Source organism: Bos javanicus, chromosome 15 (assembly GCF_032452875.1).
Source record: "Bos javanicus breed banteng chromosome 15, ARS-OSU_banteng_1.0, whole genome shotgun sequence".
Taxonomy (NCBI): Eukaryota; Metazoa; Chordata; class Mammalia; order Artiodactyla; family Bovidae; genus Bos; species Bos javanicus.
In genome coordinates this window covers 31613069-31627818 of record NC_083882.1, presented here as the reverse complement: position 1 = coordinate 31627818, position 14750 = coordinate 31613069, and the positions used below count along the sequence as shown (strand labels likewise).

Sequence of the window (14750 nt, the reverse complement as noted above, 5' to 3'; positions counted from 1 at the left end):
ATCACTCAAGTCTTTACTGGAATTATTCAGTAGTTTCTGCACTGGCCTCATTGCTCCTAGTTCTTCCCCACTCCATCTGTCCAGCTGAGTGGATGCCAAGGCACTTGGGGTCCTCGAACTTGACCGTGCATTACAACCACCTGGAGGGCCTGTGAAAATACATGTTGCCGGGCCCTGCTCCAGACTGTCTGATTCAGCAGGTCTGGATGGGCCCCCAGAATTTGGGTTGCTCACAAGTCCTAGGTAATGCTGGTGCTGCTGGCTCAAGGACCACACTTTGAGAACCACTGCTCTAGAATCTACTTCCAGACAAAAGATCTAATCACATCACTGCCCCCCTTAAAGAAACTCCAGCAACTCCCTGTGTGTGTGTGTATGTGTGCGTGTGTGCACTCAGTAGCTAAGTTGTGTCTGACTCTTAGTGACCTCATGGACTGTAGCCCGCCAGGCTCCTCTGTCCATGGGATTTCCCAGGCAAGAATACTGCTGTGGGTTGTCATTTCCTTCTCCAGGGGATCTTTCAGACCCAGAGATTGAAGCGGTGTCTCCTGCTTGGCAAGACGATTCTTTACCACTGAGCCACCTGGAAACCCCCAGCAACTACCTACTAGCTTTCAAATATGGTCCAAACTCCCTACAGTGATATTCACAATCTGTCCCACACTTTCTCTCCAGCGTCACCTCAAGCCCTGATCTCTCTTTAACCTATGACGCGGCCACATTGCTCTACTTGTGTTCCTTACACCTGTCACATGGTTCAAACTCCATGTCTTTGCCCACACAGTTCCCTCTGCCTGTAACTCTTTCCTCCTTGGCTCTTGTCAAATTCCTGATGCTGCTGCTGCTACTACTGCTAAGTTGCTTTAGTCGCGTCCAACTCTGTGCAACTCCATAGACGGCAGCCCACCAGGCTCCCCAGTCCCCGGGATTCTCCAGGCAAGAACACTGGAGTAGGTTGCCATTTCCTTCTCCAATGCATTAAACTGAAAAGTGAAAGTGAAGACGCTCAGTTGTATCCAACTCTTAGCGACCCCATGGACTGACTGCAGCCTACCAGGCTCCTCCGTCCATGGGATTTTCCAGGCAAGAGCATTGGAGTGGGCTGCCATTGCCCTCTCCGTGTCAAATTCCTACTTATCTATTAAGGTCCAACTTGACTATTACTTCCCTTAGAAGCACCACAGTGTGTTAGAATGACCATGGACTTTGATGTCAGGCTTGGCTTTGAATTCCAGAATCAATCAACTTGTTAGCTGAGTTAGTCTCTCTGTTAAGCTGGAGCTAACCTCAGCATCCTCACTATAAACTGTGAATAATAACATTTATTTGTAAGATTGTTGTTGGAGAGGAAATGACGCATAAGAAATGCCTGGCAGGTAGTAGCTCCTCAATAAACAATAACTATTATTATCGTTATTGCTGCTCTAAAGTCTTGCCTGGCTTCCTGGAGCTGAATAATTTCTTTTTTTCCTGTATTCCCATAAAATTTTGTATATGATCCCATTTTGCATGTATCTCATGCTGTGGTCTCATTATTTTTATGCACTGGGCCTCATTCCTATTATAGTTGGGCGCCATTGTACAAATTATAAAAATTGATCCTCCTAGCAAACTTAGTGGGCACATGACTTGGCAAACTAAAGATGTCTTTGCAGGAAGAAAATTTACAGGTGGATAGAGGCTCACACCCGGAGAAGGCACTGGCAACCCACTCCAGTACTCTTGTCTGGCAACTCCCATGGACGGAGGAGCCTGGTGGGCTGAAGTCCATGGGGTTGTGAAGAGTCAGACACAACTGAGCGACTTTACTTTCACTTTTCACTTTCATGTTTTGGAGAAGGAAATGGCAACCCACTCCAGTGTTCTTGCCTGGATAATCCCAGGGACGGGGGAGCCTGGTGGGCTGCCCTCTATGGGGTTGCACAGAGTCAGACACCAACTGAAGTGACTTAGCAGCAGCAGCAGCAGCAGCAGAGGCTCACACCAGAGCACATGCTTGGTGAGCTGCGTGAGGCTGGATTTCAGTCCCCACCCACCCCTTGTACAATATACAACTTGCACAACCATTCTTGGAGGCTCTGTAAAGGTAGAATGTGAACCTAGTGAAAGTAAAAACTGGGTCTTATTTAACCTGAAGTCACAACCAGTGTTGAATCAATAGTGCCTGAGGACGGGAAGCACTTAAGTAGGGTGAGTAGGGCCCTGGTCCCAGGTTCAGGAAAAGCATCCTTAACTCCAAGAGGGAAGGGAGGTACAAGACCCAGGGTTAGTAACACCAGAGACTCAGGCTTTGGAGAAAAATCAGCAGCTGAATTACTGGGTACTTTAGGGAATAAGGGGCTTCTCTTGTGGCTCAGCTGGTAAAGAATCCGCCTGCAATGCGGGAGACCTAGGTTCGATCCCTGGGTTGGGAAGATCCCCTGGAGAAGGGAGAGGCTACCCACTCCAGTATTCTGGCCTGGAGAATTCCATGGACTGTATAGCCCATGGGGTCTCGAAGAGTTGGACATGACTGAGCATCATGCCCAACCGGACCTCTTCAAAGCACCCCTGACCTCAGACTACAGCCCAGTGCATGGTCAAGCCCATAGATGACACCTCATCTCTGCCACGTGAGGCGGGCAATCAGGACTACAGGACTCTTAGGAGATACTAAGATCCCACTTTTCACAGCTTCCGTCCCCACTCCTGCCCCAAATCAGTTCCCTACCGCCTGGCTCTTCTGTGTCACAGCAAGCCAATCTCTCAGAAGGCTTTCAGATGCCTTAATTAATCCACTTTCACTTATTCTGCAGACCCTCACTCTCCTAAACAGCTGGTACTCGGCTGGGAAGGCGGAAATAATTTCCAAGAAGGGAGCCTTCTGACAAATTTCCCAGGCCATTTTCTAGACACCCATGGGGTTTGGAGGCGTTACCAGTCTGGAGCTGCTGGGGTAGCTGTGAACATAACTGAACTGCAAAACCCCTGGGATTCCCATCCATAGCAGCTTCTTCAGTATAAAGAACCCTTTATACTCTCAGGACAGCCAGACAAAGCTCTGCTCTCTCTTCCTGAATCTGTGGCTGATTCTCTGGGCCTCATCTCATGTTCCATGATCCCAGAGCGGGAACCATCTTGACACTGCTTCCTGGGAGATGAGTATTTAAGCTGTGCACGCTCACAGCTGATGTACACTGTCACTCCCTGGTCCTGCCCTGCTTAGGGCTCCCTTAGCAACCTACTCACCTCTCTCCTGCCCACCCTAGCACACGGCTTCTTTTACGTGTCTGTATTCTGCCTACTTCCATATCACCACGCCTGTAAGCTCTCAAAGACAGAACCAAATCTCATCTATCCTTTCCCCCCAAACCTCGAGCACAGTAACTGACTCGCTGTGTTAAATTACTATCTGCTGATTGATTAATCAATTCATGGCCCAGTTTTCCAAGCCTCAGGTTAACGACTGGGTTGATAGAAACCTGTTAAGGAATGAACTCCCTAAGTTTATTCAGGGAACACTTATCACCTGGTGCCTTGCTCTGCATGACCTAAAGGGACTATCTGATACACTTTGCTGTGTCCCAGGCACTGTGTTAGGTGCATGCGGATATCAAGAGAAATAAAATACTGTGCTTGCCCGCAAGGAGCTGCCAGTCCCGCTGCCACTAAGAATCCATCCCAGCGGTCCCCAATGAGGAGTCATTTCTGCCTCCTACTTTGTCAGTTGAAAAGGATGTAGTTTATATCTATAACAGAGCTTTATTCCATACAACTTGGTATTAAAATAACTTCTGCCATCTGTCTGCCTTTCCAGTGGGAGAGCTCCTGGAGGAAACAGACCTGGTTTCAAATCCTCGTGCTTCTAGGTGCTGGCCTCTCTGGGGCTGTGTGTTCTTAGTCCGTAAAAAGGAAGTAGTTAAAACACCCACTTCCCAGATAATGCAGTTGAGGATGTAAATATCACCCATGTGTCCCTCTCAATCTGGCCGTGCAGTGCCTCCTCTTTTCCTGCCATTCTTCTGGTCCAGTCTATTCCTTCCTCTCCATTCTCCTAGCAAGTAGATGCAGAGGACAGGAAGGCTGTACCAAAATCACGCAAAAATCCACTCCAGCCACCAGCTCTCATGCGTCCCTGGTGGTGCAGTAAGACGCACTCAAGACAGGGGTCTGAATAGCGTGTGAATCTGGGCTCTGGCTGCTTGCTGTGAGTCTGTGCTTGGGTCCATTGCTGACTCTCTGAGCCTCCATTCCATCTGTAAAATGGAGTAATAATCCCTCTCAGGCCATGCACGGATTACATGAAACAGCATCTGCCGAGCTCCTATACAGTGGCTGCCTCTGTCAGCAGCCGTCATTGTCCTGCTCTCCCTCCTGGGGGCTCAGCTTTGAATCAGGACACAGTGCCTTCGTCAGATGACCACTCCCCCCATTGTAATTCTCTACAGAGCCATGGACAGCAAGAGGAAAAAGTCTGAAGGCCCAGGACAGAGCCCTCAGCTGAAAGCCTGTGACGGCCAGGTAGGGTATTGTCTGGGGCTCATGTTCATTGCATGCTGCGGGTCCAGAGGCCCAGCCGCAGTCTTCTGGGGGCTGTGCGCCCCAGCCGTAAATGTGGAGCGAGGACAGTGGTCACAGAGACAGACAGCAGCACCCAGCTGCACGGGCGGCAGCTGAGACAGACGTCTCAGAAGAAAGGCACAGCGGCCGCAGTTTCAAAACTGCTTTTCTTGGCTTTTATCGGGTGGGTGAAAGGACTTGAGTAACAGAAAGGAACCTTTGAGGACTCCAGATGAGACAGACAGTTGTAAGGGAGGGTCTGATGAGAGATGGAGAGCGAAGGCGGTTGTGGTCCAGGAAGCAGCCCAGGGCTCTGGACCTTTTATTCTCAAGGACAACAGCCTGTGGATAATGAACCAGACAAGATGGATTTCCTCCCTTCCCGCATCTCGGGGTTGTATGCAGGGACCACTGCTTGATACACATGCCGCAAGAAGCCATTCCAGGAAGGACCTTGCCCAGAGTCAGACAGCCCTCCCTCTTCTGAGAGGCAGGACGACCTGCTTAAAAGTCCCCATGAAAGGGGAGCTCCCCTACTCAGTAGGTCCTAGAATGACATGCCGAGACCCCACACTGTCGCCGTTTTCTCCTGGTCATCTTCACTGACCCTGCTTTTATTCGGGCCGCATCCCGCCCCTGGCATCCCTGGACCGCTGTCTGATAAGCATAACTGAATCTGGTCTTCCCACATCCAATCCATCCCCATCTCGCCTCCTGGACTGACTTTCCGGGACCAAAGCCAATTACAGCATCCTCTCCTGGAATAAAACAAACCAACCACCTCTCTCTCTTCAAAAGCTCCCCATTAGCCCTCTGGACATAGTTTAAATATACAAACACATAAACCCTGTCACCAATGGCCCCTGCCTATAGCTCTACCCGCCTCCACTCCCTGCCATACTTGATGCCAGCCGCACAGAGTCATTTGCACTGCCTGGTATAATCTCAGTATTTTCTGCACCTAGAATATTCTTTTCTATTGAGATGATGCTCCTCCATCCTCAACACTCTGTTCCACGATCCCTTCCTGGGTGAGTCCTTCCCTGCTCGTTCCTGTACATACCTTGTTCATGCTTCCACCGGCCCTACCAGTGTCGCCCACTACCCATGTGACCACGTCATCTGCTTCGTGACTCAGTTTCCTCACCTGGAACATCTGGTTATCATGAAGACAAATGAGTTAAGCGTGTAAAACAGTGCCTGGCCCACAGGAAACACTTAATAAATGTCAGTCATTGTTACCTTCATCACTGTTGTCGTTCAGTCACTAAGTTGTGCCTACCTCTTTGCAACCCCACGGACTGCAGCACGCCAGGCTTCCCTGTCCTTCACCATCTCCTGGAGTTTGCGCACAGCCATTGAGTCGATGATGCCATCCAACCATCTCGTCCTCTGTCGCCCCCTTCTCCTCCTGCCTTCAATCTTTCCCAGCCTCAGGGTCTTTTCCAATGAGTTGGCTCTTCGCATCAGGTGGCCAAAGAACTGGAGCTTCAGCTTCAGCATCAGTCCTTCCAATGAATATACAGGGTTGGTTTCCTTTAGGATTGACTGGTTTAATCTCCTTGCTGTCCAAAGGACTCTCCAGCATCTTTTCCAGCACCACAATTCAAAAGCATCAATTCTTCAGCACTCAGCCTTCCTTATGGTCTAACTCTCATATCCATACATGACCACTGGAAAAACCATAGCTTTGATTATATGGACCTTTGTCAGCACTGTTAATATTATTAATAGAGCATGTATCACACGGTACTGGAATTTGTGGTTTATTGGTCTCTTTGAGTAGGTCCTGAGCTCCTTACCAGCAATTCCTCCCATCCAAATAGTGCTTGTCAGAGAGCGGACACTTTGATTAATGAGTGAATGAATGAATGACTTGCTGAATTATCATTGGAGCCCACCTCCTCCTATCTGAGTAAATGCAGGGACCAGGCTTTAAGAAGAGAAAGTACCCCCCTTGAACCTGGCTGTCACATGGGAAAAGAGTTGAGCATTCAGTTTTAGCCCCTGGATCAGTATCTTGATTTTAAAGAACAGAATTCCATGACCTATTTTCAGTTAAAATAGTCTCTGGTTTCAAGGTGAAAAGGAATCCCAGGGGACTAGTTGGATTTTTTTTTTTTTTAGTTCAGCAAAATGTCTCTCAGCAACTTCCCCAGTGGATCGAGGCCACAGACAGCCCACCCCACCAGGTCTCCGGCAAACTCTCTCCACAATTCTTTCTCCTAGGGGCCCAGGAGGGGAAATGGAATGAGGCATTTCAGCTTCATCTACACTTAATTCATCAAAATGTCATTGGTAAGAGCTATTTGATGTCCAAAGCTTATGAGCCTTGAATCTAAGCCTTCTAAAGCCCCTTTCTCTTTGAACCTAAATGGGCTGTTCTGCCAACCTGGCGTTGACTGCCAACAGGGGACTTGGTTCTGAGCTTTGAAGCTTGAGGGGGGCTCTCTCTCTCTTCCTGAGTGTGCTTTACTCTTTTCCAAGCTGGGCCCCTAGGATGTGAAATGTAATCTCTCCCCTTCCAGGATACCAGTGCTCAGGGCTGAACCCACAAGAAAGCTTGACACACAACTGGGGGAGAGGAGAAGGGGTCAGAGAGGTCATCCACTCACTTTACAAATAAAGTGCAGCCCCTTTATGGGCCAGAGTCAGACGTGGGTACCAAGTGCTGGGCATCCTCCAAAGGCTCTGCCTAGAAAGACCTCTCGGAAGAGAGCACCATTCATGGCTGGAGGGAGATGAGGGTATAAGTCCATCAGGAGAGGCCACGAGGACTCAGGTGCCCACCTGCTGGCTATGGGACCGGGGGTGAATCATTTGTACTTCTTAGCCACAGGGTGTTCACCCATAGATCCACTTCACAGAGCCATTATGGAGGATAAAGAGTTAGTGCTGTGAAAGCAATTTCAAACACGAAATCAACGCATACGTGTGTGGGTTGGGGGGTGACTAGGACAACAGCCAGGACAGACGCACCCCTGACCGCACTGCTTCCCAGTGACCCGTTCATGTCTCGGCGAGGACCCCAAACCCCTTCAATGAATGCGCCGTTCCCCCACCCTCTGTCCTGACCACCGTGATCCCCACCAGGACTCTGCTCCAGCCACGTGACGGTCCCTGCCTCTCCCCAATGCCTAAGAGACGCGCGCGCTCTCAACTCCCAGCAGCCACTTCCACAAGCGATTTCGTTTTAAACAACTGCCAACCTTTCAGCTCCACAGCTCCTTCTAGCTACAGCCCTTTATCTTGCTTTCCCACAAGAGCGAAGCTTCTGTAAAGAGTATTCCACAATGATTCAACCATTGCAGTGTGATTTCAATCCAAGCACCCACTGAAACCAATCTTGTCCGTGGCTTCTTCATTCTAAATCTGATGGAAGGCTCTCTTGTGCTTCCCTTCAAGAGGTGGGAAGCTTCTTTACCCACCTCTCTTCAGCATCCTTCACAGGCTCTCCTCCCTCTCCTCCCTCTTGAATGTATGATTTTTCTCCCGGAGGGTTCCATCCCTCCTCACAGCTTCAAACCACCTACAGCTCACCAACCACGCCAGCACCTACTCCTGGAGCCGCAGAGCCCACTCTAACCAACTCGCTGCTGAGCATCTCTACCTACGTGTCCAAAAGACTTTTCACAGTTACCGTTTCCAAAGCGGAAATCCTCCCCCTCTTTCCTCCCAGATCTGTTTTTCTCCTGGGTTTTCCACCTCAAAGACTGGCACCGCCAACCACCCAGACGTTCACATCAGCGTCCACATCAGAAACCTGGGTGTCATCCATTCTACTCTTGTCTGCCTCCCATGGGCCACGTCCATTCAGTCCTCAAGTCCTGACAGTCCATCTGTTAAATAGCTTCCACAAGTTACCAAACAGAATTACACTATGATCTCATTTAAGAAAAAACTTGTGTAAGTACCTACTCATTAAGAAATCAGAAGGGATCATGTTGAAATGTTAACCATGGGTATGAGTGGCTGGTGGAATTATAAGTAATTTTTTTTAAAACACATATATTTTATAAAGATTGTATTTATTGTTTCGTCGCTAAGGCTGTCTGACTCTTTTACGACCCCATGGATTGTAGCCCTTGAGGTTCCTCTGTCCATGGGATTCTCCAGGCAAGAATACTGGTGTGGGTTGCCATTTCTTTTTCCAGGGGATCTTCCCTAGTATGGGATGGAACTCCTGTCTCCTGCATTGGCAGGAGGATTCTTTACCACTGAGCCATTCTATATTACAGAAAAACTTACCTTTAAAGACAGCTTTTGAAGGCTTCTTCTGACTCCTAAGTTACTTCTGGTTCTCATCACCTCTTGCAACAGTTCAATCTTCTCCCTGGTCCCCTGCCTCCAGGCCTTTCCCATCCCTCCACCCATCCATGTTCCACACTGTGGAAGGCCGTATAGACCACTGCCCACTTCCTAGGCTCACTTCCCACCACACTCTGTTCCAGGCGTAGTATCCTAAAATGGAAACTGCCATGCCCCTTCCTGTCTCCAGGCTGTGGACTCTGCCTGGCGTCCTCCCTCCTGGCTTGATCTTCTCCCTCCACATCCTGCTCTCCCTGGCCAGCTCCTCCTGGAGCTGTCAAGCATCATCTCCTGCAGGTGTCCTTCCTACACCTCCAAAGCAGTCAGGAGGCCCTCCTCCAGTCCTCTCACCAGCCCTCTACCGCCCCATCCTAGCCTTTCTCACTCTGCTTTTACGCAACTGGTCCTCCATCAAAGAGTGACCTAGCGTCTGTCTCATTCATCTCTATATGTGAATACCTCCAACAACTTCAATGAAAAATTCACTTTAAATAAATATACCGGGGTGACACAAGAGGATGTTCCAAGGGCATCTTCTTCTTCAAGCTTTAGTCCATCTCCTCCTCTCTGCCAAGTACACCTCCACCAAAACACCCCATCACTGCTGTGGGCTCAGCTTGTGAAGGCTTTGACTGGGGGCAAAATGAATCCAGACCCAAGAGGCTCCCAAACGGACACACTGCACTTTTCCCCTACCCAGACACAGCCCTGGGGGTGAGAGGCCAGTCACCTGCCCAGTTGACGTGAAGCCACTTGTTTTCACTCCAGCCACACTCCTACTTTTAATGGGATTTACACCAAAAGACACACTCTGATGATTTTCAAAAGTAAGCAGAAAATATGTTTGAATGCTCTTTCATAACTAACACGCCATGAGTGCTAGCCGCACAGTTTTAGGTAAGCAGGTGACTATGGATACGAAAGACTGAGGCTCTAGAACACCCAGTAGAGATGACCCAGGAGATGACTCTTTACACTGCATCACTCTCCATCCAGGAGGCTACTGCATTCCTCAAATGATCTAAAGAGATTCCTGTATGTCAAACTTTCTGTGGGTGTGGGCATGCTCATGTGTGTGTTATTTTAAATCCTTACAAAAATTCTTTCTGGATAAACACTGAAGCCTTGGGGGATGGGGTGGGAAGGATAAAAAAAAGTTGCCCAAGAACACACAGCTAGTAAGTAAGTGAACTGAAATTAGGTTTAACATCAAGATTCCCACTCTCAGACCATGAGCACTGAAGTCAGCTCACTCAGTTGTGTCCGACTCTTTGGGACCCCATCAACTGTACCCCGCCAGGCTTTTCTGTCCATGGGGATTCTCCAGCCAAGAACAGTGAAGTGGGTTGTCATGCTCTTCTCCAGGAGATCTTCCTGACCCAGGGATCGAATCTGGGTCTCCTGCATTGCAGGCAGACTCTTTACCGTCTGAGCCACCAGGGAAGCTCCAAGTCAGCTGGACCAGGGCTTAAATGCTGACTCTAAACTTACCAGCTGTGTGATCTTTGGCAGGTTATTTAACCTCCCGGAGCCTGCATTTCCTCATCTGTATATAAGTGACAGATTTAGGTGAGATGACCTCTGAGGTCTCTTCTGTCTGGGACACTGACTAGCCAGCCCCAAGGCTTTGCTGTTATAACCTCTGATCTGAGCAACTTGGGGAAGAGGTCATACAGCAGGGCTGCGGGCCTCAGGACTGTTGTGATCCTAGGGGACATCAGGGCAGACATATCAAGCACTGAACCTTAGATCAGGGCCAGCATATGTATTGAAAGTGAAAGTGAAGTCGCTCAGTCGTGTCCGACTCTTAGCGACCCCATGGACTATAGCCCACCAGGCCCTCCGTCCGTGGGATTTTCCAGGCAAGAGTACTGGAGTATTGAAAGAACGGGTTAATTCCTTAATTAATTAATACTACCCAGCCACATCTTGATGAGACCAAAGCAGCAGTGTTTTGACTTGAAAGCAGATCTGGGGTGAATTTTAAGATACCAGTCTGATTGCCCAAATCATTCAGTATGAAGCTGCATGTCCTTGAGTCCCGGATCCTTTCCTCTTCCTGCCAGTCCACATCACAGCTCATTAAGGGGCTGATAAGGGGATGGCTGTGCACCGACTCCGACATCCCTGAAGTCACCCCACATGTCACAAGGCAGCCCAAGGGAGCTGAAGAAACGGGCTCAAGGTCACTGAGTACGTGAGTAAGACAGGAGGATGGGTCGTTCAGCTTTCTGAGGTTTAACCACTAGAGGGCGCCTCGACCGGGGGTTCTAAACAATAAGACTGCCTTGGGAGGGGTTCTGGAACTTAGAGAAGAGCCAAATGTCCTTTTTTCCTGATGCGTGGGCATCATCCGCTAGGAGTTTGAGCCTCAAAGATGGCAGAAGGCTTCACCCCCAGCCTGTCCCTGTGAGAGGCTCTCAGGGCCTCCTGGGCCTTCTATGGTCTTCCATTGATTGCCTGCAAGCCTCACTCTGCCAGCAGAGCCTCCCTCCTGGACTCTAGGAACCCGACAATTCATGGTCTCACTGAACAAGCCTTGCTACTGGCCCCGCTGAGTCACTGCAAATGCTGTCAGGAAAACTCCTAACCACCATCCCACTTCAGCCCTTAGATGCCTTCCACACGCTTTGTCTATATAGAACTTTCCATCATGCATTGGCAAGGATTGCTTACTCAATACCCCTACTAATCTTTTTATCCTTGAAGACTGGGATTTAAAAAATGTATCTTTTATCCCAAGTTTGGTACATATAAAAGGCGGCATGTGTGCTCAGCCACTCAGTAGTGTCCGACTCTTTGTGACCCCATGGATTGTAGCTTGCCAGGCTCCTCTGTCCATGGGGATTCTCCAGGCAAGAATACTGGAGTGGGTTGCCATTTCCTTCTCCAGGAGATCTTCCCGACCCAGGGATCGAACCCATGTCTCCTGCATTGGCAGGCGATTCTCTACCAGTGAGCCACCAGGAAAGCCCATATATAAAGGATTACAATCATGTTAATTTAACAGATAAAGAGATGAGAGGAAAGAAAAAAGCAAGCAAAGGTGAAAGGGAAGGAGAATACAAAGGCTGGGACTGGGCTTATGCGGACCTTCCTTGGTAACATCTCCGTCCAGCTGAGGTCGTGTGCTGTGGTGGGATTCTGGAGTTAGACGCATCTGGGTTCAAATCCCAGCCCTGTCTCACCCTGACGGTGTGCCTTCAGACAAACCATTCAAGCTCTCCGTTTAGGTGGCACATTTGTAAAATGAGGATAACAATGAACTATTAATAAAAGGTATGTTCTGAGAGGATTAGAGATAATGTATGTAAAGCCCCCTTCACGTTGGCACTGGCTGGGAGCCTGCAGGGGCTCCCTCTGCACTTGGAAAGCACGGAGAGGGACGGGTCGGTTCAAGGTCGCTCTAAGAACCTAGGTCTGTGATCTCTGCGTTGGGTGCTGATCACCCACCCTGATGAGAAACACTCAGTTATGGAAATACAGACAGTGAATTAATGACAACTTAATTTTTACAGATGTTCGTAGTTTGTGCCAAGAAAACAAGCACTCTGGCCCTGGAAGAACTTTCTACAGTCTTGCTCTAACCGAATGATGATTGACAGTCTAGGATGCTCACCTACCTTTTAATCAAGTCTCCACATTCACCCTGAAAATGTACAGCCCTCCCCAGTGCGCCTTGGCCCTGGTCTGTAAGGGCACATTAAGGATAGCAGAAAATAATACAAGAAGTAACAAAACAGCCGTAACTGTGACCAATGCCTCTGACAGTTGGTCCCTTTTCCCTTGTTATTTAACCATGTCTCTTTGACAGCCCTTCTCAAGCGTCAAAGTCAGCTGATGTAGGTGTGTTCTACACCAGGGCCTGTCCAAACTCTGCCAGGGGTACTGATGATCAAAAAAATCATCAAAACTGGAACTCCCCTGGTGGTCCAGTGGTTGACAGTCTGCCTGCCAGTGCAGGGGACACGGGTTTGATCCTTGCTCCAGGAACTAGATCCCACACGTGTGTGCGCTAAGTCACTTCAGTTGTGTCCGACTGATCCCACATGTGTGTGTGCTAAGTTGCTTCAGTTGTGTCTGACTCTTTGTGACCCTTTGGACTGTGGCCCGCCAGGTTCTTCTGTCCATGGGATTCTCCAGGCAAGAATACTGGAGTGCATTGCCACGCACTCCTCCAGAGGATCTTTCAGACCCAGGGATCAAACCTGCGATGCTTACTTCTCCTGCATTGACAGGTGGAATCTTTACCTCTCGTGCCACCTGGGAAGCCCTAGATCCCACATGCCACAGGGCAACTAAGCCTGTGTGCCACAGCCACTGAGCCTGTGCATCCGAGGGCTGGTGCTCCACAGCAAGAGAAGGCACCACAATGAGAAGCCCGTGCATGGCAATTAGAGAGCAGCCCCTGTCTACTGCGGCTAGAGGAAAACCCTCGTGCAGCAATGAAGACACAGCGAAGCCAAAAAATAAATAATTTTAAAAAATCAGAACAAAAAGCACCTGAATTGTCCAAAAAGTGAACCCAATCTCCAAGCTGCGTTTATTGGTCAAAGCCTCTATTCCTCAGCCATTACAGGTGATAGACTGGGACCAGAAGAGCCACAGGGCAAGGATCACGGTAGTCCTATTCACCAATGACTAAATCAATGTATATATATCACCAGTGCCTGGCTCGGTGCCAGCTCGGGGAAGATTCATGCAACGAATGGACAAATAAATGAAAAAAGCATGACTGACTGACTGAATAAACAGAGGGTTCATGAACATAAAGCACAACCTTCTGTCCTTCCATCACCCTCCCCAGCCCACCCTCAGATCCAAACCACCTGTTCTTTCCTTACCCGAGCGATCAGCTCCCCGACCATGCCCGTCCAGGTGCCATTGGCCTCGGGCACGCCATACACGCCGTCCCCGACCAGACGGATCTTGTAGTTGAACCGGAGGATCTCTGCCAGCTCCTGGAGCATGTCCACACAGAAGCCCTCGTAGCGGTCGTTGCCTTCCATTTCCTGGTGGTTCCCCTTCAGCATTAAATACGGGTTTTCCTGCAGCAAAACTGGGCAGCTGTCATTCTCATCTTAGCCCTGGAGTCTCAGCCACATGTGATGAGGGGACCGGGGACACAGGAGGGTGGGGAGAAGATGGGGTGCAGGAGGGAAGTGGCTTGGGTAATGGGACACTTTGGAGGTGGCGATTACCTCCCTTTCCTGACTTCAAGGCACTTCTCTTACCAGGAACACACAAGGGTCTCATTGCACAGAGGCTCCAGTGGAAGCCCCTGTACCTCGTTTAAGGTCATCATCTGACCCCATCTCCCATTTCATTCCATCCTTTTCCCCCCTTTCCTTTTGTTTATTCCACAGAGACTGATCTCAGGGCATTATGAGATGCAAGGATGCTGATGACAGGTAAGGTTCTTAAATGCACCGTATGATCACAACCCAAGGCAGAATGGGTCCGGCCATGGGTGTTGGGAGAAGGGCTGGGTCTCTCAGGTGAAATGTCCAGGGAAGGTTCCACGGAGGAGGTGGGATGCAGGCTGGGCTCCAGAGGATGACAGACTGACAAATGGAAGTGGCGGGGACAGAGGGGCTGCGTGGGCAGGGGAAAGGCAGGGTCAAGGACATAATCCCCAGTGAGATGGAGCTCGGCCCATTCAGCAGATGATGGAGGCACCCTTGAGTGGGAGCCTGGCTTGTGGGCAGGGGTGGGATGGGAGGATAAATTTAGAAAGATGAGTTAGGGTCAGCACGGGCCTTGGATGCCAGGGCAAGGTACATCACACATATATAATAGGGAAGCACTCAGAGTTTTAGAGACTCAAAGACGTGAGTGAAGAATATGACAAAGTGAGCGAGAGAGAAGGTCTGGGCATGAGGACAGAGCCTTTCCTGCTAGGA

The 14750-nt window shown here is 49.6% G+C and overlaps 1 protein-coding gene across 1 annotated transcript in view; it reads right to left on the bottom strand.

Annotated features, from left to right (window-relative positions):
• GRIK4 (glutamate ionotropic receptor kainate type subunit 4) overlaps positions 1–14750 on the bottom strand; it is a 501670-nt gene that overhangs the window by 71943 nt on the left and 414977 nt on the right. The window contains exon 12 of the mRNA XM_061440611.1: positions 13692–13895. Coding sequence (XP_061296595.1) covers positions 13692–13895 — 204 coding nt within the window. The remainder of the gene's footprint in view (positions 1–13691; positions 13896–14750) is intronic.